A 26,717-nucleotide genomic window follows, 5' to 3' on the forward strand; every position below is an offset into this window, starting at 1 on the left:
CATTTTCAAAATGAGCTCTGTTTAAAAAGCTATAGCATGTCACAGCAAGCTTGAGGTGTCTATACCCAATCACCAGTGTCTTCTCAAGAACCAGTGGGATATCTTGTGAAATAAACTTAAGATTCAGAAGTAATCGAATTGATATTGAATATACACATGCACACATATGTAGACTTGATATTTTGTATAAATTGTATTCTATTTTACTTAAAGTTTAGTATATACTCATTGTTTTTGAAGGTTAACATTTTTTCTTAATACCAAATGCACACAAGAGCAAAATGCTGAACTTTCAAATATTTTCAAACCACACTGAGAATTCCAAGTGCCCTTCTAGGTGCCTTTCCATTCCACCAGAGGTAGCATCTAGGAGGCCTCACATAAGTAAATGCTTCTTGAAAGCTGGATTGACTGATTCAATTGCCAACTCATATAAAATGCTGACAGAGAGAGAGATATATTTGATGAAAAATAAATAAAATACCACCAGGTTCAGTCCAAAGACGGTCTTCATACTTCTGTCTCCACAGCAGCACAGATGTGCACACGGTGGCGTCACTTCTCAAACTGTACCTCCGAGAACTCCCAGAGCCAGTCATTCCCTATGCGAAGTACGAGGATTTTCTGTCCTGTGCCAAACTGCTCAGCAAGGAAGAGGAAGCAGTAAGTCTACGCAGTGATTTCTATGAAAGCTTTCATTTGGGGGTTTTTGTCAGTGTTCTTTGAATTAATTTGTAAACTTTCCTTTGCCTGTCCTTGGATCGTTTTCCACTATTCTGTGTGTGGACATCACACACATTTAGAATTGATACACACAACTCAGGTCCCATTTTTAATACCCTCTCTCATAAAAAAAAAAAAAAATGTGGCTGATTAAGTGAAATTAGCACTCCTGGCCATTATGCTCCCCTACAAGGTTAATTGCAGTGCCAAATACTATATGAACAAAGTAAATGACTTATTTCATATTTCCTTTTTCATTGTGTACCTCTTAAGGCACCTCAAACAATGACTCCTAATAAATCATATCTGTAGACTATTTTTTAAAAGCTTTATTGAGATATAATTCAGATACTATACAATCACCCATTTGAAGTGTACAATTCATTGCTGCTTTGTATATTTTCAGAATTATGTGACCATCACCAAAATCTAATTTTAGAATGGTTAGCACATTTTATCACCCCAACAAGCCTTGTACCTGTTTTCCATGCCTCTCATTCCCCAGCTCTTGTCAACTACTAATCAACTTTCTATCTTTACAAATTTGCTATTCTGGACATTTCATGTAAATGGCATCATTCAATACATTGTCTTTTGTGACTGGTTTCTTTCACTGTTTTCAAGGTTCATCCACAGTGTACCTCATATCAGTACTTTGTTCCTTTTATTTCTAAAAATATTCCATTTCTTATCCATTCATCATGTGCAGAACATGTGTGTTGTTTCTACTGTTTGGCTGTTACTAACAGTGCTGCTATGAACACGTGTTTCCAGAATTGGGCCATATGTAACATTGTTTTCTAAAGAGGCTTCACCATGTAACATTCCAGTGTCTGTGGGTTCCAATTTCTCTACACTTTGCCAACACTCATTATCTCTCTTTTTCACCGTAGCCATCCTAGTGCGCGAGAAGTGGTATGTCACTGCGGTGTGAGCTGCAGTCCCTGATGGCTAATGATTTTAAATGTCTTTTCATGTACTTAATTGGCTATGGGTGTATTTTCTTTAGAGAAACATCATATTCAGATCATTTCCCAATTTTAATTGGGTTATTTTTCTTGTTATTAAGTTGTAAGAGTTCTTTATTTACATGATCTGTCCAGAAGGTATCCATCCAAGTGTTGTGAAAAGTAGAGACATTTATTGAAGAAGATATAAGATATAAGAAACGTTGTAGAGAGGACAATAATATCTTAGTCCCCTTCAAAGTAGGCATCTTGGGACCTCACACAGTTCTCCCAATCTCCATCAGCTGCCCCATTGTATTTTCCTGAATCTCATTGATTGTTTGAAATCTCTTGCCTTTCAAAGGTGATTTTAGTCTTGGGAAAAGCCATGAGTCACAAGGCACCAAATCTGGACTGTAAGGGGACTGAGTCACCTGAGTGATTTGATGTTTTGCCAGAAAACTCTGCCCAAGACATGATGCATGAGTGGACGTGTTGTCCTGATGAAGCTGCCAATCACCAGTTGCCCATAATGCAGCCTTCCAAATCATCCGATAGTTTCTGTGGAGAAATGTTCAAGCCTAACACAAAATCTGATGCAGATTCATTGCTCAACTAGCTCAGTCATTTTGAGTGTGATGTTCATACAGTACACATGCTCACTCAACAGCGTCTACCTCCCCCACTGACTAGTACAGTGAAGTCATCATTGTTCACACATGTGCATTCCAGTCCACTCTCCTTGGCTGCCAGGTTACATTGATGTCACGCAAACTGTTCTCATTATATTAAAAATGACTGGATTTTTCCAGACAGACTTTGTAATTTAGATACAAATACCATATTAGATATATGATTTGAAAATAATTTCTCCCATTCTAAGGTTTGTCTTTATTTTCTTGATGGTTATCCTTTGAAGTACAAGAGTTTTAATTTTAATAAAGTTTAATTTATTTTTCTTTTATCACTTGTGCTTTTACTTACATATATAAGAAGGCTTTGTTTAACCCAGGGTCCCCAAGATTTACTCCCATATTTTCTAATGAGACTTTTATAACTTCAGCTCTTACATTTAGATACATGCTCCATTTTCAGTTAATTTTGTTTATGCTGTAAGGAAAGGGTCTAATGTCATCCTATGGCATGTGGATGTCCAGGTGTCTCACCACTGTTTGTTGAGGAGACTATTCTTTTCCTATTGGATTTTCTTGGCACTCTTGTAAAAATTGCTGCCTGTTTGTTATGTAATGTTGTCTGTGGCTGTATTTGCACTACAACTGAAGAGCTGAAGAGTTGAGACAGAGACCATATGTGCTAGAAAGCTTAAAATACTTACTATTTGGCCCATTACAAGAAGAACAAATCAGATTTCATTATCCACTAGCTTTTCTGGGACCATTTATATTTTAGAGGAAGTTCTACAGTTGGACAAAACAGTGCATTTAATCCCTTTGTGAAATTTCCAGAGAGATCAGGCTTTCCAACCCTCCATTCCACCCCAAACAGTGTGTCCTAGACATGGCCAATCCTGAGAGACTTATGTGTCTGCAGACGTGTGTCTGTCTTTTGGTCATGCTAAAAATGGGAAGGACCCTCTCTATATCAAGGCTACTTCCTTCCCCCCAAACAACCCTATTATAAGTGAGACTGTCTTCCATTTTCACGCAAATGTGAACAAATGTTTAAGCTATTTAAAGGGCTTCACTTAAATTTATTTCTCCACATATTTATTCCCTTCTTCTTTATACTCAGGGTGTTAAGGAATTAGCAAAGCAGGTGAAGAGTTTGCCAGCGGTCAATTATAACCTCCTCAAGTATATTTGCAGGTAAGAATTGTCCTAAACAAGACAAGACTGTATTTAGTTTGACACTAATTTATGTTGGACAATGAATAATACCATTTTACTGCTCCGAGCTCAATGTTGGTCTTGTAAAATTAAGAGGTTTGACAGTGATCTCAAAGGTATCGTTAAGCACTAAAATTGCATGATTTTGTAATTTGTTATTTCTGAAGTTTCTCTTAGCTCTAAATATTAAAGCTATATTGCTTTGCACTTTAGTCAAGGTTGCTTGTACATGTATCGTGTACTGTTGTTTGGGATAAGGAACATGCTCCTTGGCATGAGAAAGGTTTGCATGGGAGTCCAGATTGACTACTGACCACTTATTTGTCCTTAGGCAATTTCTAACTCTTGTTGAATCTAAGAGTCTTGAATGGGTAAAATGGTAGTAAAAATACACATCTCACACAGTTGTTTAAAAAGTGAAATGATATTTCAATTAATTAATTTATACATAGTAAGGACTCACTAAATATTATTTTCTTCCCATTCCTCTCCCACATCAAGACTCATTGAAAAGACATTTGTAATTCAATTCTGTTACAAAAATAACTGTGCCTGGTAAAGCTCTCTCTCAGTGACCATTTTTAACTTAAAGCCTGAGTGGGAGGTGCCATGTCTGTACCCCTGTTTAAAAAACCACATATAAAATTGAAACATGTTAAATTTAAATAAAAAGATTGATGATTAACACAATTGCATAGTACCCTAAGCTAGACAGCTTCCCAGTCCATTTCAAAATAAAGGTCAAAATTTCCAGTCTGTATAGTGCAGCATTTATATATGCTTTCTGTGTCATAATTAGATAAAATGTTCAACAGACTAGGAACTATGGAGTTTAAAACTATTGTGAAATTCGATGGAGTTCATGTCCACTGTAACTGACTAGGAATTCCAAAACCTCCTGCTGTAACTTTTTATGTTTCAGAAGCAAACGATACCTCAGGTTTCAGAATTGGAAAAAGCAAAACATATTTTCACCGATATCATAAACTTATCAACATGCAAGGCTCTTATCCTAAGATTTGGGACTAATTCAAGCTACTGTACTAGATAATAACATGGTTAAATTCTCTTTGAGTAAAAGAGGAAAAGGCTTGTTTGAGAACTTTAGTGTAAGTCTTTATCTTCACAATGGAAAAACTCTTGAAACATTTAAGCAGACTTTTAATTTCAGCTCTTTCAAATAAGAAATGGTAGTTTGACTTTTTGTCCTTCAATTTTCCTGTACTTTATCCTGTACAACAGTAATGAACATGTGGAAATAGGCACCTTTATGAAAAGTCATGGTGTCGTAATCAAGAGCACCAACTCTAGCGTCAGGCCACCTAAGTTCAAATCTCAGCTCTTCCACTAATTAACTCTGTGTCCCTGGAAAAGATTTTTAACCTCTTGGGTGCCTCATGTACCTTATCTGTGAAATGGAGATAATAATAGTATTTACCTCACAGAGGTGCCTTGAGAATTTACTGTTAGCAAAATGACTGACACATAATAAAATATGTTAAATAACACATTAATAAGTTAATATTTATTTTTCACCATTTCTCTTTTATCTCATCAGTACAGTCAGTGAGCTGTGAAATAATAGAAGCTCTTGTAAAAATGACGAAGGGTTAGGGAATGAAAAATACTGAAAGATTACAAAAACAATCCCTCCTGCTAAAATCATTCAGGGAAAGGGCTGTTTCATGCTGCGTATTCTTTAGCACCTAATAAATTGAAAACACTTGTGCTTGTGATTTTTCATATCAGTAGAACTGAGGTTTTAATTTAAACCATGTTTGATCTCATTTTTTAGCACATTGTAAATTGAAAGCTCACAAATTACTCCATGAAGAGGGTTGATTCTTCTCCTCTGAAATAGGGACTGTACCAAATGATCTTATTCATAATTCTCAAATTGAATATATATATTTAACACTTTATTGAAAGATTGGAAGGGAATTCATATTCTTCAATCTCAAGTCCATGTTAATATTTTTCAAGCACTTGTTTTTGCGACTAACAGAAGAAACCAAGTCAAGCCAGGCCAGAGATGGTAACTAGTATAATCCCTCACATTTCATTCTTAATAATTTGCAATATATTGTATTTTCTCCACATTTAATTGTTTGATTTTCTAAGTAATTTTATCTACATAATCATTGCTTATCATATTCCACTTTATAAGTGCTTCCTAATAACTCATTTTATTCCATTGACAAATTTGACCTCATTGTGTTTGGTTCACATTCATATACCCAACAGATTCTTGGATGAAGTACAATCCTATTCCGGAGTTAACAAAATGAGTGTGCAGAACTTGGCCACTGTCTTTGGCCCTAATATCTTGCGCCCCAAAGTGGAAGATCCTTTGACCATCATGGAGGGTAAGAAATGATTATCAATCATTGATAATCAATGATAAAACAATCAATGATAAAAACAATCACTGTCTCCTGATTGGCCTGAACCTATTGAGCAAACTAGGGAAATAAGTGAATTCATGGTAAGTCCATTTATTAACTCAAGATTTTCTAATGAAAAAAATCTTCTCTTCGGGAGTCAGGCATTTTTTTTTTTAGTTTACTAGATATAATGATTTACTAAATGATTCCTCAGTAACCTTACAATAATAAAAGGAACTTTTGGAAGTCATTTGTAAAATATTAAGCAAGAACTAGAAAATTCCAGTTTACTTTTTGAGCCCAAAATAATTTCAAAAAATTCAAAAGTTACTCCTGTAGTATAATATGTTTTTAATTTTGGTTTTATTCATTCAATTTCAAGAGGTAGAGAAATATGATCCTCTATAAGACAACATTGCTTATTTACCTGTGAGTTGAAACATAAAGGAAATCTTACTTTCTAAATTACCAAATGCCTAAAATTCTTCTCCACAGTGAACTGCTACTTCTGTTTATTCCTATCAGGCCACACCGCTGGAGCACGTTTCTTCCCTATGGCCATTAATAGCACCATCGTTTTCAGCAAATTGGCCTGATTGAATATTTAAGAATTTAATAGAGAAGAAGGAAGGAGAGAGAATAATTATTTTCTATTTCTTTCTGTGTTTATTTAGTCTACAACAAACTGTCTCCCTCATAATGTTCCTTTCTTGGCAATTCTAAGATTTTCATTCTTCCGTATCAAGAGAGAGAGAGAGAAAAGAACTCTTAAGTGTTATCAGTTTAGCTTACTTTATTTTGTAAAATATCAAAATCAATATAAATTGAATATCAGATACTTTTGCAATAAAATAATTGGTCCAGAAAACTTAATTTCTACCTGCTATCTAAAACCCTTTTCTTATTATGAAATAAAATATATGCAACAAATATGATACAGAAAACCATCACACACACATACAACTTCTCTTAATAATTATTATCAGATAAGCACTCTGGAAAGCACTGTAAGTTCAAGAAATAAAACTGCCAGGCACCCGGAAAGCTCTCCCTTGTGCTGGCCCGCCATCTGACTACCCAGATGCTATGTCAACAATTCCCTTGCATATCTTTGTAGTCTTATCAACAATATGGACTTTCTTCAACATTATGTTTACCCTTCACTATTCTTTTATTCTATATGTTTAAGTCTATTTTAATATACAGGATCCCTACAATTTATGTTGAAAAATTACAGCAGGTTATCCTACCTGGAGCGTTTCCCACAGCCTGAACCCTGCTGATTGCATATTCCTCATGCACTTTGGGATGTTCCTCGGCCCTCTATTTTCTAAAAATTAGGACCTCAATCAAATTCATGTCTGATATTATCAGCAAGGCTGTTATATAACATCCGGTTTTCTCTATTTTGTGTGATCTTGGTATAATTCTTAAAACTATTAATTCACTGGATGTTGAAATGGTGATATCCTAATTCAATGACTTTGTCCAATTTTTAAAATTGTGATAAATATGCAAAACATAAGATTTACCATCTTGACCATTTTAGATGTATAATTGAATGGTATTAAGCACATGCACATTGCTGTGCAATTGTTACCACCATTCATCCCTAGAAGTATTCTCATCTGCAAGACAGAAAGTCTGTATCCATTAAATAGAAGTCTTCTGCTCCCTCATCTCCTTGCAAGCTCGTTCTACTTTCTGTCTCTGAATTTTACTACTTTAAACGCCTCCCATAACTAGAATCACACAGTATTTATCTTTTCGTGACTGGATTATTTTACTTAGCATAATTTCTTCAATGCTCATCCATGTAGTAGCATTATAATTTTTTAATTTAGTAATTGGAACGTCTTTATTAAAAAAAAAATTAACTGCTACTTAGTAACCCAGTGGTAACTTTCATAAATAAAAGGCAGGATAAATGCTGCTTGGGTCTTTCCCTTATTTATTAGTTTTTAAATAATGAAATAGATTGTTTTTAATTGAGTTTATTGGGGTGACATTGGCTAACAAGCCCATATGGGTTTCAAGTGTGCAACTCAAGAAAACATCATTTGCACACTGCATTGTGTGCCCACTGCCCAAAGTAAAGGGTTTTTCTGTCCCCTTTATCCCCCCTTTGCCCTCTTCCACCTCCCCCTATGCCCCTTTCCATCTGCCTATCAACATACTGTTGTCTGTGTCTATGTATAATACATATTTTATAGACATATGTAAATATATATAATATATAAAATACATTTATATAGCTTGCTTAATCCCTTCAGCTTTTTTCACACAGTGCCTGAACCCCCTCCCTTCTGACAGCTGTCAGTCTGTTCTTTGTCTTATGCTTCTGTTTCAATTTTATTTGTTAAATTGTTTCATTCATTGTTGCTTCTGAACATTCTCTAACAGTGAGTTCTCCTCCTCCTCCTTTTACTTCTTCCTATTGTAAATATTATTATTAACACTATTTTAAAACTATAACCATGAATTCATGTATTTAAACCTATTTCATGGATCAGTACATTGTAATCATTGGTCTTTGTAATTATTTGTAATTGTTTTCCATCTTTTGCCAGTTGGAAGCCCCTTCAAGTTGCCTTCTGAGTCCTTCTGACACAACTTTATTAGTTTGGGGTAGCTTTCTTCCCTCTTAGTATTCCAAGACTTCCTAGGCTCATATGTTTCCTGCCCCAAATGTGTAATCAAACTCTTAATTCCAAAGAGTTTAATTTCCAAAAAAAGTTTTTAGTGGTCAGTGGTATTTCAGGACCAAACAGTGATGCTCCTTGCTACTGGTTTGGTCATTGTTTCTAGGCCATTCAGTGGACAGAGCTGGTAGATATAAATTCATACCCACAGACATACTTATTATATACACAATATATGTGCACACAGTATATTAAAGACAAACTGCCTCAAAAGTTCACACTACACTTCCATTTCAAAATCGTGACTATAGCATTTTTATTTATTCTTTTCTCTGCTGTAGTTTTATCTCTTCTTCTAAATATGAGTCCTAGTTCTCAAAAACAGTGGAAATAACAATATTAAAATATCTAATAAATAATCATTTGCTGTACTGCTTATCATACACACAATAGTCTCCAAATAACAATATCAGTACTACTAACACCAGTATAATTATTGCAAACATTCAAACATGTTTTATATGAAGGGTCATCCAGGAACATGTATGAAGGACACATGGACAAAGCCAAAGGGAGGTAGGATTGAAGGTGGGAGGTGGGGATGGGTGCGGCAGGGGGGGAGTGGTGGTGGGGAAATAGATACAACTGTACTTGAACAATAAAAAAGGAAAAAAAAAGAGAAAAGAAAAACAATGAAAAAATAAAATGAAAATGTTTTATATATGATCTTCTAATTCTTTTATTTTTTATATTTGTACTAGATACTATATAGTCTCTTCCTTTTAGTTCTTATCTAGTCTTTGTTCCATGGGTAACCTGCATTCAATGATCATCACTGATCCTTACCTGGTTGTCTTCCTAGCCTAGTGGTTCTCAAAATGTGGCCCATGGATACCTGGGGGCCCCTAAGATGCCTTCAGAAGGTCCCCAAGTTCAAATGTGTCTTCATAATAATACTAAGATATTATACTGAGATGTTTTTCACCCTTTCACTGTGTCAACACTTGCACCAATGGTGAAAAAGCAATGTGGGGTAAACAAAACCTGGCACCTTACTATGAGCCCAGGCAGTGGTACCAAACCCCACGGGCATCCTCACATTTCTCACTGCCATGCACTGGCAGCAGAAAAAGTGCCAGTTTTACTCAAGAATGCTTTTGTTGGACAAGAAAAACTATTAACTGTACTAAATCCCCACCCTTGAGACCACATCTTTTTAATATTTTGTTGGAGAGATTAGCTGTATGTATAAAACACTTCTTCCACATAATGTTTTAAATGTAATACAATAATTAGTTCAAGGAAATGCATTAGTGTGAGTACTTGAGTTGAAAGCTATACAAACTGCTTTATTCATGTTTATTTGAAAGAACAATGGACAAACTATAGTTATTCAAACTCAAGCATTTGCAGACAGGTTATCAAAAATGAACTGTTAGCCTTTTACTTTAAGAAAAAAACTGGCAAAATTTGTTGTCATTGATAAAATTTGAACTTTTAAGTAAAAAACTATTATCTAACACCTTGAGCTTGACAACTTCTTAAGTGGTTAAAATATTTAACCACTTTTCTGGTGAGATTGAGTTGATATGAGAACAATTAAATGTCTGTGATATTCCAAAATTAAAGATATCAGAAGTTGGAAGATCTGCATAACGCAGTGAGTTTTTCAGACGCATGTTGTCCTAAGCCAGGCTCGTGTAAAACATCTGCCAATGTCCAGGTCAGCTGCTCTGCTTCACACGGCCAAATCTTCTGTTTCCCATAGTACTACAAAACAGGGCAGCTTCCTTTCTAAAAGGTACTGGTTTAGTTACAATCCTTGGTTTTAATTAACCTTCTGTGTATTTTATCTCAATTGTCCTAGTCCTGCTGGATTTTGACTCCACTCCCAGTTTCCCCTCCATGTGAAGCCTTGTCTGGAAGGGCGATCTGGCCGGTCGGTGTTGTGAGCTCAGAGGGGCTGGATGACTCTAACTTCTTCAGACTTGCCTACAGATGCCTCTGTTGGATTAGGCGCATTCCCGTGCAATCTCACCAGCTGTTTTTAATCAGTTCTGCATTTTGCAGTGAATACCTATACCCTGGGGATCTTCTGTTCTCTGGCCCATTGTTGCCTCCTCTGACTTCCTCTCACACAGCCATCAGTACCATGCGTGCCTTGTGACACTGGGGATTTGTCTCTGGCAATTTCTTTTTAGCAGTTTGGGAAGACACCTTGTCCCCTAGTTTTGTTGTGAATATTGTCCGTCCACGAGTTGGGATTCGCTAACTAGCTGCTCTATTTTTACGTGGGGATTTATGTGGGGAGTTTCAGTACTATGCTGCCATAGTATTCAATACCATCTTTCTAGATGGTAGTCAGTGGGTTCTTGTCTTTTTGTTTTAAGTCTTATTGTTGCTGTTTTAGAAGACATTCTTTAAAAATTACATAGTCTACCCTCCCTCCGCCCTCTGCCAATATTGTCACCAGCAGAAAGCAAAGTCAATCCGGAAAGAGGCAGAACGCAGAGCTCAGAGTCTGCTAGGGCACTGAGGAGCACTGATTCAACAGGAGTCCTTGGCCTCTTTTTCTCCCTACCAAACCTGATACCCAATAAGAGAAGGAATTTTCTCTGCATACAGTGATAATTTGTGCAACTAGTAGGTATACAAGTAGACAAATAGGTTTTTGGGGGGTTTTTTGTTTTGTTTTGTTTTTTTAAGTAGGGAGAAATGGAGCAGCAAAGTAATTTCATTTGTTGTTTCAATTTGTGTGGATCATGAAAGGTCTTGGTTCTGTGGTGCATCCGTGGAACTGAACACTACTCAGCAGCAAGAAGAGTGTACTTCCAGTACCTGCAACAGCATGGACAGAGGTCAGAGTGTCATGCTAAGGAAACATGCCTAGACATAAAGACCTCATACTGTGCAATTTCATTTATATGAAAATCTAGAAAAGGAAAAACTTGGTGACAGAAAGCAGATCAGTGGTGGCCACAGATGGGAGGTGGGAGTAAGGGCTTGGCTGCGCAGAGGCATGAGGGGATTTTCTGTTATGACTGTGTGGTGTTTCCAGGTCTGTCATTTGTCAGAAGTCACTATCTTACAGATACCTGCACACATGCAAAATGATGCATGAAGGTTATTCTTTGCAAAAACTAAAAACTTGAAACTACATTTTATATACTGCTGCCATATATAAATATATATACCAAATATATTCTACATGTGTACATAACTGTTCTTTAAAGTTTCTATGGACCTTTAAAGGAAAATTGAATTCTTATCCAATGCTTCTGAAGAAAAAAATGCCTAAAATAGTATTTAAATTTAACCTGTATAAAATTGTATGGGTAGGGGGATTCCTGGGTCATAGAGCACAGTGCTACTCCTGAATCTGCTTGGACCCATCACAATGCGGTGGTAATTATAGTCACTCTGTCCTCATAATTTGGGTTTCCTGTTTCTCATTAACATTCTGAGGAAGAGAATGACAGAAAGGAGGGGATAAAAAGGAAAAATAAGTGCATATAATGACACACGCTTCATCATAACTACCAAGCTAGTCTATCCCAAATGGCCGTAAAAATTGAAAGTCCCTTTACAAGAAACTATTGCCATTTATTATCCTGGACATGAGATAAGGGCAAAGCCTCCCAAGATAGAAACGATTTCTAAATCTCTAGGACGCTGACACTCATTCTATAATTGTGGCAGGTACATTTTGGCATTGCTATTCACAGACTCATCGTGGAGACCTTGGGGGTGTCACTTTTCAAGTAATTAAATGCCCCCCACAGTTTACAGCTATGATGGGAAGCAGCGATTCTTCAAATGTTAATATTCCAATGACGGGAAAAAGCTCCATTTTCCCCAAGTACTAGGCAGAGTCATATATAAGAGAGGTGGCTAACATTTGAAAGTATGTCTGTCTTAAGGGCAAATAGTAAAGTAGAACTAAGTAGACACATCTTCAAGCACAGTACGTAATGGTGACAGTGTTGACAGCCATTTTAACGATACCAAAATCTTTTAATCAGATTCACTGCTACCTGCATTGAAAATAGGATAGCATTCAGAGATTACTCAAAGAGGAAGGATGGCTAGATAATGCCATTAATTTCATTCAGGCTTTTTTCTTCAATAGATTCAATAGATTTTTGTCTTGTATTTAGTTTCTTATAGAGAATAAACATCAAGTTTACTTATTACTAAAGTTTAAATCCAACAGCTAAAATATAGCAGGACAAGAACGTGATTTGGAGTGAGAAAATGAATCCTTACATTTCACCTTGATCACGTCATCTGTGTGTCTCTAAGCAAAAGCTTAGCCTCTCTGAACCTCAGTTTTCTCATGTGAAGAATGTTCAATACTATTTCAGTTTTTTTCAAAAACCTAATTTAGAAGATATAAGTGAAACCTTTCCATATAACACAGTGTTTCTCAAACTCTAATGCAAATTCTGATTTAGGAGGCCTGCGGTGGGTCCTGAAATTGTGAAGCTTCCAGGTGATGCCAGGGCCACTGTTCTATTATAGCTGGTGTCCTCCAGGAGCTAGTTAGAAGTGGAAAATTTTGTGCCCCACCCAATACTTACATTTTGACAGAATCTCCAAGTAATTTGTATAAATATTAATGTTTAAGCAACATTGATCTTGCATTAGACCTGACACATGGGAGATTCTTATTTTAAATATAAGTTTTGAATCATCACAGAAGATGTATGCGGGATATAGATAGACATAACACAGTTTTTCCTATTCAAAATTTGATGTGAATTATATTCATAGTCAAATCTTGCCTAGGTGTTGCTTTAAGCTAAAGAGTGGCCTCACCCCAGGTCAGGCTTGTACTCTTGACAGCCACTCAATTAGCAGCTGTTTCAGTAGAAATCTGCATTGTCGACAGCTCTTGTCATCATCTTCCTCACCAAATATCGTGGGTTTTTTTTTTTAATTTTTATTGTTATTCAATTACAGTTGTATGCATTTTCTCCCCTCCCGCCACCCCACCCCAGACAAACCCACCTCCCTCCTCTGCCTCCACCCTCTCCCTTGGTTTTGTCCATGTGTCCTTTATAGTAGTTCCTGAAAACCCCTCTCTCCACTATCCCCTCCCCACTCCCCTCTGGTTATTGTTAGATTGCTCTTAACTTCAATGTCTCTGGTTATATTTTGTTTGCTTTTTTCTTTTCTTGATTATGTTCCAGTTAAAGGTGAGATCATATGGTATTTGTCCCTCACCACCTGGCTTATTTCACTTAGCATAATGCTCTCCAGTTCCATCCATGCTGTTGCAAAGGGTATAAGCTCCTTCTTTCTCTCTGCTGCATAGAATTCCATTGTGTAAATGTACCATAGTTTTTGGATCCACTCATTTGCTGATGGGCACTTAGGTTGCTTCCAGTACTTGGCTATTGTAAATTGTGCTGCTATGAACATTGCGGTGCATAGGTTCTTTTGGATTGGTGTTTCAGGGTTCTTAGGGTATAATCCCAGCAGTGGAATTGCTGGGTCAAAAGGCAGTTCCATTTTTAGTTTTCTGAGGAAATTCCATCCTGTTTTCCACAGTGGCCTCACCAGTCTGCATTCCCACCAACAATGTACTAGGGTTCCCTTTTCTCCACATCCTCTCCAACATTTGTTTGTTGATTTGTTTAAGTTGGCCACTCTGACTGGTGTGAGGTGGTACCTCATTGTGGTTTTAATTTGCATCTCTCTGATGGCTAAAGCAAGGGACATAAAGGAAAGAATAAACAAGTGGGACCTCATCAAAATAAAAAGCTTCTGCATGGCTAAAGAAAACAGTGTTGAAATAGAAAGAGAACCACCAGTATGGGAAAACATATTTGCCAATGATACCTCAGACAAGGGTCTGATCTCCACAATATATAAAGAACTCACACAGCTCCACTCCAGGAAGACAAACAACCCAATTAAAAATGGGCAAAGGACTTGAACAGACACTTCTCCAAGGAAGATGTAAAGAGGGCCCAGAGACATATGAAAACATGCTCAGCATCACTAGGCATCAAATCATGTTTTAAGTATTTTATGTAGAAACCACATTTAGTAACTAAAATTTAAGTTATTTCCCTGCATGTACTTCTTCAAAGATAATTCTTATGAGCTCTCATCCACACAATGTAAACTGAGTTAACACAACAAATTAATACAGTTCAAGCCAAAGTAAAGATGTTTGATTTTTGTATTAGCCTATACTGCATCATTGTGTGTACATGAATAAAATTAATACTTAAAAAGATTGTTAGGGAAATTGGATCCCCCAAGTTAGGAAACTAGTTTAGAAGCCGAGTTAATGGTGTCAGCCAGTTTTAAGGGATTGGAGCCCATATTGTAAGTCAGTGAGGAGTATGTAAATATATATTTTGAGATTTCAGCTAATATGCCATTAACCTGATAAACCCATTAATTTTAAAATAAATTACTGTTTTCAATAATAGGTCAACTTTTCTATCCATTTTGTCCAAATTATTATTACCATCTGAAACTTGTTTTGATTTCTAATTCATACTTTACAGTGCATAGTAAAAATATGAGAGTCAAATGGGAACCATAATTATTTTCATCTGTGTAAAGGAATAATTTTCTTTCTTGAATGTCTTCTCTTTCTTTAAAATGCCCTGAAGTTTGGAGTTCCTTATAGAACAGATTTACTAATGACAAATTCTCTCTCTCTCTCTCTCTCTCTCTCTCTCTCTCTCTCTCTCTGTTTTTATGTTTATCTAGGAATATCTGTATTTCTTCTCCAATTTTGAAGCATGTGTTTGCTGGATATAGAGTTCTTACTTAATAGTATGTCTTTCAACATTTTGAATATTTCATCCCACCACCTCTGGCAATGAGAAGTGATGATCTTACTGAGGATCCTTGTACATGAGTTGCTTCTCTCTGGGTTTTCAAGGTTCTTTGTTTTTGGTTTAAGACAGTTGAATGATGATAGTTCTTGATGTGGGTCCTTTTGCATTTACCTTGCTTGGAACTTGCTGAGCTTCTTGGATATATAGATTCTGGTTTTCCTTCAAATTGGGACAATTCCAGCAATTATTTCTTGAAATATTCATTCTATTCAATTCTCTTTTACTCTCCTTCTTGGGACTACCATCATGCATATGCTGATATACTTAATGATGCCCCACAGGTCTCTGAGGATCTGTTCATTTCTCTTCTTTCTTTTGTCTTTGCGTTTCTCAGGTTGGATAACCTCAATTGACATACCTTCAGGTATGACTATATTCTTTGCCATATGTGGTCACTGAAGTCTTTACTTAGTTTGCTTAGTTGTCAGCTAATGATTAGGCAAAGATTTCCTTAAATGTCTAGAGCCAATAAGTCTCTCACTTTTTACCAAAGGGCTCTGTGTGCATGTTAAGACAAACCTTCAACACTCAGCCAGGCAGTTTACAACTCTGCCTTAGCCTCCAGTTCAGGCGGTGCAATGCCTCAAGTCCAGCCAGAGGTGAGAGAACAGGGGTGTCTCACTTTTTTCCTGAACATGTCCACAGCCCTGGGCTTGCACAGAATCCTAAACATACATTTTCTCTTCTAGATTCCCAGGAATAGATCATTGCCTTTCAAAACTTCCCATGGAAATATTTCTTCGATTTTTTAAGCTTTTTGGTTAACCTATTGTTTGTTCCAACTGTTATCCATTGTTTCAGGCAGCCATGATATTAAACAAAAAAGCCCCACATTGTACTTGAAAAGTGCCCCTGAGAAAAATGCTACTCACACTGGTCACAGTCTTAGTCAGACAAAATGAGACAGCCTCATTAGTGGTGTCTTCCAGGCAACCACTAAATAGCTCAAACAATGACAGTGCTTTAGCAATGCAGCTTTGAAGGAGTTTTAACCCTGTTTTGCCTGTTCCACGGGTGTCCAGACTGCCTGTGCCCACTGTGATGGCGGAAAGGTGGTTTTCAAAGCAACTGCAAAATTAGGGAGAGGAAAATGGGAACAAGGGAAGTAAAACACCTCAGAGCTTGCTGTTATTACTGAGATTCAACCATGTTTCTTGAATAAGCAATTTCCAGATTGCACTAAGCCTTTCGTTATTTTCTAGATTTCTAAAAATGTTGATTCAGGACATATTTTTTTTCATTTGCTTTCATGGAAGAGAGGATTTTTGGAGGTCCTTACTACACTATTCTGGTTACTGTCACTTCAAATGCTCTAAGTCTTTTGAAGAGTGAACAAAAGTCATAGTGAATGTATCGTTTTGATGTGTTAGAAAGACAGACCATATATCCATTAGAGATTGCATTGGTTTCAGCTTAGAGAGACCACTGAAACGTCTTGATGGTCTGACATCATTGTCAGATGGGACATCACAGTGACATCCTCCTGAGGAATATTTTTCGTAAATAAATGTCAAACTTGCAAGGAATATTGTAAAATGATCAAGAGCCTGCTCTTTGGAACTAGCTAACTCTAGGTTCAAACCCCAAGTCTGCTCCTTACAGCTTTATAACCTTAGTCAAGTTATTTAAAATTCATAGAGTAATGACAGTAACTATGCATTTATACATTTATTTTAAAATCCAAGTAAATTAACAAAAGCAAAGTGCTTAGTAGAGTTCATAGCACTAACTTCTCAAGAAATTTTAGCCTGTATTCTCATTATCATCATTAAAAATATAGTTTAGCACTGCCAACAATGCCGCATGTTCACCTGAATGTGGTCCTTTAAGAGTCACTTTCAAAATGGGAAGTAAATCTGAACTATTTCACTCATACGACTTTCTTTTCTATGCAATTCCAGGCACCGTGGTGGTCCAGCAATTGATGTCAGTGATGATTAGCAAACATGATCACCTTTTCCCCAAAGATGCAGAACTGCAAAGCAAGCCCCAAGATGGAGTGAGCAACAACAACAATGAAATCCAGAAGAAAACCACCATGGGCCAGCTACAGAACAAGGAGAACAATAACACCAAGGACAGTCCTGTTAGGCGGTGCTCTTGGGAGAAGTCTGAGTCTCCCCAGAGAAGCAACGTAGATAATGGATCTCCCACAGCTCAGTCAGGCAGCAAAACCAACAGTCCAAGGAACAGTGTCCACAAGCTGGATGTCTCTAGGAGTCCCCCTCTTATGGTCAAAAAGAATCCCGCCTTCAGTAAGGGCAGTGGGATTGTCACTAATGGGTCCTTCAGCAGCAGCAATGCAGAAGGACTTGAGAAAACCCAAACTACTCCCAATGGGAGCTTACAGGCCAGAAGGACCTCTTCACTGAAGGGGTCTGGTACCAAAATGGGCACCCACAGTGTACAGAATGGAACAGTGCGAATGGGCATTTTAAACACCGACTCACTTGGGAACCCCATGAATGGTCGCAGCATGACCTGGCTGCCCAATGGCTATGTGACCCTGAGAGACAACAAGCAGAAAGAGCAAACGGGGGAGTCAGGCCAGCATAACAGGCTCTCCACCTATGATAACGTCCACCAGCAGTTCTCCATGATGAACCTTGATGACAAGCAGAGTGTTGACAGTGCCACCTGGTCCACCTCCTCCTGTGAAATCTCCCTCCCTGAGAACTCCACCTCCTGTCGCTCCTCTACAACCACCTGCCCAGAGCAAGACTTTTACGGTGGGAACTTTGAGGACCCTGTTTTGGATGGGCCCCCACAAGATGATCTTTCCCACCCTGGGGACTATGAAAACAAAAGTGACCGGAGGAGTGTGGGAGGTCGAAGTAGTCGTGCCACCAGCAGCAGTGACAACAGTGAGACGTTTGTGGGCAACAACAGCAGCAACCACAGTGCCCTGCACAGTCTAGTGTCCAGCCTGAAACAGGAAATGACCAAACAGAAGATAGAGTACGAGTCCAAGATAAAGAGGTGAGGAAAATCTGGGGCTCCTAAATGCCAGGGAGCATCCTACCGTGGGGCTGGCTCCCACAGACAGTTAAACAAGCTGGTCCCAGAGCTGGAGGCCCTATTCAAGTCCTAGCATTACCCATTGGAAGCTGTGGGACTTCAGGAAAGTTCACTTTATCTCTGTGAGCCTTGGTTTCTTAATGTGAAAAATTTAAATACGAGTAGTATTTTTCTCAAAAGCATGTAAAAATCATTGAGCACTGCCCCTGGCACAGAGGAGGTGCCCAATAATGCTGTGTGAATTGTTCCAGCGGTTGGTTAGAGAGGAGCTGTGAGGGGGCAGATGGAGGATAAGGGGCCTGTTGTCACTGACAGGGAAAAGATGAAATGAAGGGAAAGAAAAGTTGTAGAAATAAACACACCTTTTATAATTTTTCAATTGTTGAGTGTCAGGAGAGTGCCTGCTATCTGCCAAGCTCAGTTCCAGGTCCCGAGGACTCAGCACACTCAGCTGTCATGGAATGTGCTTCCACTGTCCCGGAGAAGACAGGCAAATAAGTAAACTAGGCCCTGTGCTAAGTAGAATACTAAAGCGGGGAAGGGGGAGGGCGTGCTGCTGAGGTGTGAGTTTCAGCCTAGGGCCTCACGGCAGGTTAAAGGGAAGCTGTACGGATACCTGGCAGAGGAGCAAGTGGAAATGCCGTGACGTGGGCTGGGCTAGGGGCTCAGAGACATAACAGGAAACAGGTGACAGAACCTTGGGGATCCGATTAAGTCTTTGGCTTTTGCTCTGAGATTGGAATGCATGAAAACTTTTGAGAAAGGTGATGACATGAAGTGTATCCATATGGACAAGAAAAACTGTAGTCTAAATGGGAAGCAAAAACTATGATTCTTAAGGAAACAGCTATGCTAAAAGCTAATTTATGTCAGTTTACATCCTCTGATAAGATGGCCAAGGTCGGAAGCAGTTTGCTTTGCAACTTCTCCAGGAAAGCAACCTGAGCAAGATCAGCAGCATTGGCTAAGTGTCCTGTGTTCACAGTGCCCCTGAGTCCATGGGCTAGAGAGGCAGGGATTCAGAGAACAGGGCCCAGGACCCACAAATACCATCTTGTACTGGAAATCTGAAAGTCACCGCACCCGTGTTTCACTGAGGTCACAGAAATGGCAAAGCTGATTGTTTTTACATTCTCCTTTTGGCATAGTTATAGGCACAGGAGAGAGCACTGGGCTCCCAAGTCAGGAAAAGGCCTGAGGCCCAGTTCAGCGCGAGGGAGCCCCTGCCGTGGTCTTGGCCCCAGGCCCAGGCCCTGTGCTGCTGTAACCTCTGCCTGCGGGGTGGCCTAAAGCCCTTCTCATTTGTGATTATCAGTCTTTGTCCTGCTTTGCTGCTTCTATGGCTCCAAACCCCACATGGTTTTTTAGATATATATTTGACTTTCTTTTACTGTTTCCCATCTATTTATCAATTATCAAGCCAAAAGACACATATTTTCAAGAGCTATGATAGAGTAAATATAAAGTAAAATACTATTTATATGTTAGATTTTGTAAACTTCACTGAATGGAAACTTGGTTTGAATTTTCCTATATAATGCCAAGTAACAGTGAGTTTAAATAAGAAGAAAAACGGCATCTGAATATCATTTTTAGGACCATACATTCCTATATACATAGATCAACAGATGATAGATAATATTTTACTTTATCAATTATTGATACATGCTTTTTACTTTTTAAACATGTGAGTTTAGTGATCTCCCTGTCCCATAAATTTCTTCCTTTATTGTATGTAGTCAGAAGAATTTATTTTTGTGATATCAATTATTTGATCTTGTAAAAATTATTATTTTATTGTTGGTTTGGGATTTTATATATGGCCAATAGATCAAGTCTGTTAATCAAGCTGTTTAAGTCTTTTACATTTCTCCTAATTTTTATCAGGTAGATCTGTAGTTTCTAATGAAGTTACCTTAAACTCCCCTAATTTTTATGGATTTATCAATTTCTCCTTATAATTATAGTTTATATTGAATAATTTGAGGCTACACTCCTAGGCAAATAAAAGTTCATAATTATTTATATATCCCTGGTGAATTGATTCCTTTATCATCAAGCAGTGTTCATCTTTAATTGCAATAATGCATTTTGCCTGAAAGTATAGTCTTCTGATATTAATATTGCTATGCCATTTCTATGTTGATTAATAACTTTCTGCCATATATTGTCCATGAATGTTCAGCCTTTACGTTTATTTGATCTGAGAGCTTATATATTTTTTAGTTCTGGGATATTTGTGTCTATCACCTTTTGGTTTATTTCATCTCCCTCATTTTCTCCAATTTCTGTTTCTACAACCCTTATTGAACTATGTTGGACCTTCTTAATCCATGCTCTATTCTCTGTTAATTTCTTTTTCTTATATTAAATTTCTGTCTTTCTCATTCTGTGAGGCATTCTGGGTAATTTTTCTCAGACCCATTTTCCAGTTTACTAATTTTTTCTTTTTTAATATTTATTTTTAATTATAGTTAACATAAAATATCACACTAGTTTCAGGTGTGCAACACAGTGACCCAACATTGATATACCTTACAAAGTGATTGCCACAAGTCTAGTAACCATCTGTCACTGTATGTAGTTATTATTATATTATTGACAGTATTCCCTGTGCTTTACATCCATGACTTATTTTAGAACTAAAGTTCATGCTTTTTAACCCTCTTCCCCTTTTCCTCCTGCCTCCACCCTCCTCCCCTCAGAAAGCTATCAGTTTGTTCTCTGTGTCTGTGACTGCTTGTTTCATTTTGTTCATTCAGTTGTTTTGGTGTTTAGATTCCACATATAAGTAAAATCCTATGGCATTTGTCTTTCTCTGTCTGACTTATTTCACTTACCATAATACTCTCTGGGTTCATCCACGTTGTTGCAAATGGCCAGGTGTTGTTATTTTTTATGGCTGAGTCATGTCCTATTGAACATATGTACCACATCCTCTTTATCCACTCATTTATCCATGGACACCTGCTTTGCTTCCGTAGCTCGGTGATTGTAAATAATGCTGTAATGATCATAGGGGCGCATATATCTTTTCAAATTATTGTGTTTATTTTTTCAGATAAGTAACCACAAGTAGAATTGCTGTGTTGTACTGTAATTCTATTTTTCATTGTTTGAGGAATCTCCATACTGTTTCCCATATGGAATGGCTGCACCTAATTTATAATCTCACCATCAATGCATAAGTGTTCCCTTTCCTCTCGATTGTTATTTGTTGTCTTTTTGATAGTAGCCATGCTGACAGGTATGAGGTGATAATATCTCATTGTGGTTTTGATCTGCATTTGCCTGATGTTTAGTGATGTTGAGCATCTCTTCATGTGTCTGTTGACAACCTATACATCTTCTTTGCAGAAGTGTTGAAACAGGATCTCTGCTCATATTTTAAATTAGATTGTTTGCTTTTCTGGTGTTTTTTCCTTCTTTTTTTTTACTAGTTTATTTTTTATTGTTTTTTCCATTACTGTTTATCCTCCTTATCCCCTTTTCCTTCCCCACCCATCCTCCATTGCCCCTGCAGTCACCACACTGTTGTTCATGCCCACAAGTTCCATGTTGAATTGTATGAGATTTTTTGTGTATTTTAGACATTAACCCCTTACCAGATATATCATTTGCAAATATTTTTATCCATTCAGTAGGCTGCCTTTTATTCTTGTTGATGGCTTTCTTCACTCTGCAAACGCTTTTAAGTTTGATATGGCTCTATGTGTTTATTTTTATTTCATTCCCTTTGCCTGAGGAGACATATCTAAAAATATATTGCTAAGACTGATATTTTTTTTCTTCTGCTGATTCAATTCTGACACTTCACTCAGTCCATGAGTAGAGCTTTTGTGGTTGTTTTTTTTATAAAGATAATTGATGTGATAAGCTCTCAGTTGAATCCCTTTTAGCTTTCTTTCTCTCTTATACTGGAGACCTTCTCTTCTCCCATGAGAGGAAATAAAAACAACTGGCTCCCACCTTGGGCCTCTATCCAGGATCAATACCCTTTGTGTGCTTCCACTTACTGTTCTCAATCAGAGTGTCTTTCTTGGTTATGACACTTGAAGATGCTCTCTTATTTATTTTAACCTTGGCTATATATTTTTAAATGTTGTATATATTTTTATAGTATCATATTGTGTTTGCAGTGGGAGGGGTTCCCTTCTCTATTCTGCTCAGTCCATTAGACTGACATCAGGTTCACACAAGTACCTGATACATCCACCTGTATCAATATTGCTTAAAGGACTGTCTTCACTTTTAGTTCTAACATAAATAGCTTTAGGAAGCAAACAGAATATATTGTAGAATAATTCTGGGTTGTAACCAGTACACTGCCAGGTTGTTATATAAAAATGTGGTCCTGTGATCAAAACAGCCTCCTAAACTGATTACAGAATATAGAGAATATTTTTTTAATCTTAGTTACTCTCAAAAGAAAGTGTTGTTTTGTCTTATGATTAATATCTGGATGAAACATCAACATATAAGACTTATTTCAAAACAAAAAATAATTGAGGTTTTAAGTTTGAAAATTGTTATTAAAATAATCAGATTAGCCTTTCAAATTTCAGTGGTATGGTAGCTTCAAACATACTCTGAGGACCTTAGCTCAGAAGAGGAGAGATTAAAAAGTCACCTATTATCAAGATTCATCTTACAATAAACAAGTACATAATACTTGTCTTTGAAAAACAACTGCAAATTATGTTTTGTAACTTAGTGATTATGGAGAAAAATCTGTTTTCAAGGAAGCTATCTAAAATTATAAAGTACATCCAAATGGATACAGCTATCAATCTATAGAACTATACATCTAGAGATTCTAAGATATATTAACTTGGGATGTAGTGAGAATTACAGATAGCAGCAAGTTACTTGGGTGGACTCCATTGCCACAAAATGTCAGGTGATTACTTACTCACCACGTATAACTGCTACCACTCTTGTCCATGTAAGGTAGCTGCTTTTGGCACCACTTTTAAAAGATGGGACTCCTTATGTCTCAGTGAAGTTCATTCTTAGTAGTGGACTTTACCAACGATGACATTTGCACTATCATTATTTTTCCTCTGATGGAAAGCAAATGTGATTGCTCACTTTTCTTCCAGCTTTACTGGGCTTCCTCCTTTTCTTTTAGCAAAGCCCGATTTACATTTAATGATCCAGAAAGCCTCGTGGTTTTGGCTGCCTTTCTGTGCTATGTGACATTGGTTCTAGGGCTGCTCTGTGCTGGCACTTACACATCCACTATCGGGGACAGCTAAGTGCTTCTAAGAGAGGTCGTGAGGTCTTCTTGTTCACATGATAGTAAAACATCTTAGCAACTAGTAAAAACAAACAAACAAAAACAAAAAACTTCACTGAATTGACAGGACTCATTCCAATTTCCTAAGCAGTGTGGACAGAGCTTAGAAAATACTTGTAGCCCTCTCGCATTGCAAATGAATAAGATCTCTGTCTCTTTTATTCCCTCCCCTACCTTTTGTAGCTTAGAACAGCGAAACTTGACTTTGGAAACAGAAATGATGAGCCTCCACGATGAACTGGATCAGGAAAGGAAAAAGTTCACGATGATAGAAATCAAAATGCGAAATGCAGAGCGTGCAAAAGAAGATGCTGAGAAAAGAAATGACATGCTACAGAAAGAAATGGAGCAGTTTTTTTCCACATTTGGGGAGCTGACAGTGGAACCCAGGAGAACCGAGAGAGGAAACACAATATGGATTCAGTGAGCCTGCTTTCTCCCACTGTCTCCGGTGGATCTTGGAAGGACTCTGGGGCTCCTGTGGGAATAGTACATGGGATCAGGTGGCTGGTCACCTGGCTGTACAGTGCTCTGACTGGTGAAGGGATATCATTTGTAGACCTTACCCATCCATATCTGCAATGTGTACCAAAGTTATACCATGCCCCATACGCTACTGTCAAGTGTTACAACTGGATATGTGTATAGAGAGTAGTTTTTAAAAAGTAAACTAAAAATGAGAAGCATATCTCAAGAATTATTTTATTGCAAGTCTTGTATTTAAAATGTTAAATCAATATGTTGTTGCAATTTAGCTTGCTTTCAAGCTTCACCCCTTGCACTTAACATAAGCTATTTTTGGCATTGTGTTATCATCAGCTTATTTTATAGATCAATATTTTTATTTCCTTTTTTGCTGAGGAAATGAAGATAAGCAGATATATGAAAATATATAAATATATATGAGATGAGTTATTAAAATCAGAAGAATACTTTGTGGCTGTGCTGTTTGTGCCAATAGACCTTACCAATGACCAAAAAGATAAATGTAAATAATTTTATAAAATACAGTAGTCTCACCAGGAACCTTTGAACTGCTCTTTAAGTTCTTCCCTAGATACTACTCAGTTTTCTTTGTGAGGTGATTTGACACAAGAAAGTTTGGCCCCTGTAACAAAGTCCCTTTTCCAAGCCCCCTGGTCTGCCTTGCCAGTTCTCTGTAGGATGAACCTTAGTGGGGAAAAAGTGGGAAGGAAAAGCATTTAAGCAGTCATGCCTTGAATTACTCTGTCCTTCTGGACTGAGTCTCTGTAACTGCAGCCTGGGGACATGAGAAATTCATCCTGCCATGAGGAAGCTGGGAGGTAACACTTTCTCAGCCACTTGCCGCGCACTCGCAATGCCATTTTGTGAGCACCTGCCTGCCTTCCACTCAGACCTGCCCCTGCCCCCAGAGAACTGCACTCTGGGATGCCAGCAGCAGAACAGTGGTCCCCTGTCCCTCTTGGTTAAACCACTGGGTGGGTGCCGTAGAGTGACATTTTTCTCTCAGGCTGACAGTTCCGTTGTCATCTGGCATTCTCTCGGAGTGTTAGCAGGCAGAGGTTTTTTGCAGAAAGGGAGAAGTGATGGAGGGAACAGGGGCCAGAAGGAGGAGGAGACAGAAGAAACAAACTAACCATTTTGCTTCTAATTTTTACAGTATTTTTCTTCCCCGTTAGAAACATAGTCATTCACAATAATTTTATGATGTGAATGATCAAAGGTCCAATTTTGATAAATTGTGAACATTAGTAATGATAACTTTCTGGAGAAGCTCAGGTTCCTCAGGAGCTAGAGTTTTGGGAGAACATTTCTTTACACGTCAGTACAATAATGCTTTTAAGGAGCTAAGCAAGTAAATCTTTCTCACACACACAAAAAAAGTCATTGAAGGCATAATCGGAAATAAATACTACTTGAGTGTATGGGATTTGTGTGCTGTGTGTATTTATTTTTTCCAAGAAGAGAGTAGTCCTGACAGCGTTTGTTGTCGTCACCGTGCTACCTCTGTGCGCCTCCTTTCAAGGGTCAAGCGCAGGCTGTCCTTCTAGGTCAGCCACTGTCCACAGAGCAATGCCTTTTTTATCTTTCATTCCTTTTCTCCATCCTCCCAATTCTTTAACCAGGTGCTCCCTCTTAGACATCCTATGAGAAATTCAAACTCAAAATGTGCAAAGTTGATCTCATAGCTCTCTACATCTTTTCCCAGTCCCTGTCTCAGTTAACCCAACCTCGGACTCATCCAGGAGCTACCGATGTAATAGTGAAAAACAAAATGTACGCAAACTTTCTGCTTCACATTTTCTACAGTTTGCTGGCCTTTAATCTTCCAGGCATCACTTTGTTCACCTGTAGAATGGAAATAATAAAAATACTCTTCTCACAGACTTGTTATGTGGTCTCAGTGAGGCAGCTGGTGTTAAGGCTGAGCACAACACCTAGTATACAGGAAGGAGTCCGTCAATCTTAACCCTTACTTTCTCTGCTTCTCTCTCTTCTTCACCTTTAATTCACTACTTAAGACTGTCTATTCCACCCATCTTTGATCAGCTTCTCATCTTTCGATGACAGCTTCTCACCTACCCACTTTTGTTCCAGCATCATTCTTCTACTTTCCCCTTTGCCAGCTGCCATGCGACCATGCCCCGGCCTTGCCAATCACATTGGATACTGACTCACTCACCCACAGGATAAAGCCCTTCACACAGCATGTAAGATGCTGATCTGCAGGTTCATTCTCATTTTTTCCCATTTCCTCCACACCTGCCATGCCTGTGTGCCTCTGGAACTTTCCACCTTCTATTGCTGTGTCCATCTCGACTGTCTTCCTTCAATCTGACCCATTCAAACCATATATTTTTAGAGCCAAATATAATATCAGCTCCCCTATGACGCTTCCTAGGATCTCATTGCACCTGGTTACCTTTTTTACTCCCAATTTGCATGTATCTCTTTTAGCTCTTCCCACATCTGATTATTTTCTTCACCAAATAAGCACTTTGGGAAGCAACA

The 26,717-nt window shown here is 37.9% G+C and overlaps 1 protein-coding gene across 10 annotated transcripts in view; it reads left to right on the forward strand.

The window, feature by feature from the left end:
- The window catches only part of ARHGAP24 (Rho GTPase activating protein 24), a 494,910-nt gene extending 469,280 nt beyond the window's left edge, over positions 1-25,630 (forward strand). For 9 of the 10 annotated variants that reach the window (XM_045183726.3, XM_024574833.4, XM_045183730.3 and 6 more), the window contains 5 exons: positions 531-663; positions 3,423-3,496; positions 5,762-5,883; positions 17,308-18,385; positions 23,907-25,630. In XM_045183726.3, coding sequence (XP_045039661.2) covers positions 531-663; positions 3,423-3,496; positions 5,762-5,883; positions 17,308-18,385; positions 23,907-24,150 — 1,651 coding nt within the window. In that variant the 3' untranslated portion in view covers positions 24,151-25,630. The remainder of the gene's footprint in view (positions 1-530; positions 664-3,422; positions 3,497-5,761; positions 5,884-17,307; positions 18,386-23,906) is intronic. The other variant, XM_045183728.3, reaches the window with a different exon arrangement.
- Positions 25,631-26,717: the final 1,087 nt, after the last annotated feature.

Source organism: Desmodus rotundus, chromosome 4, assembly GCF_022682495.2.
Source record: "Desmodus rotundus isolate HL8 chromosome 4, HLdesRot8A.1, whole genome shotgun sequence".
In the NCBI taxonomy this organism is placed as follows: Eukaryota; Metazoa; Chordata; class Mammalia; order Chiroptera; family Phyllostomidae; genus Desmodus; species Desmodus rotundus.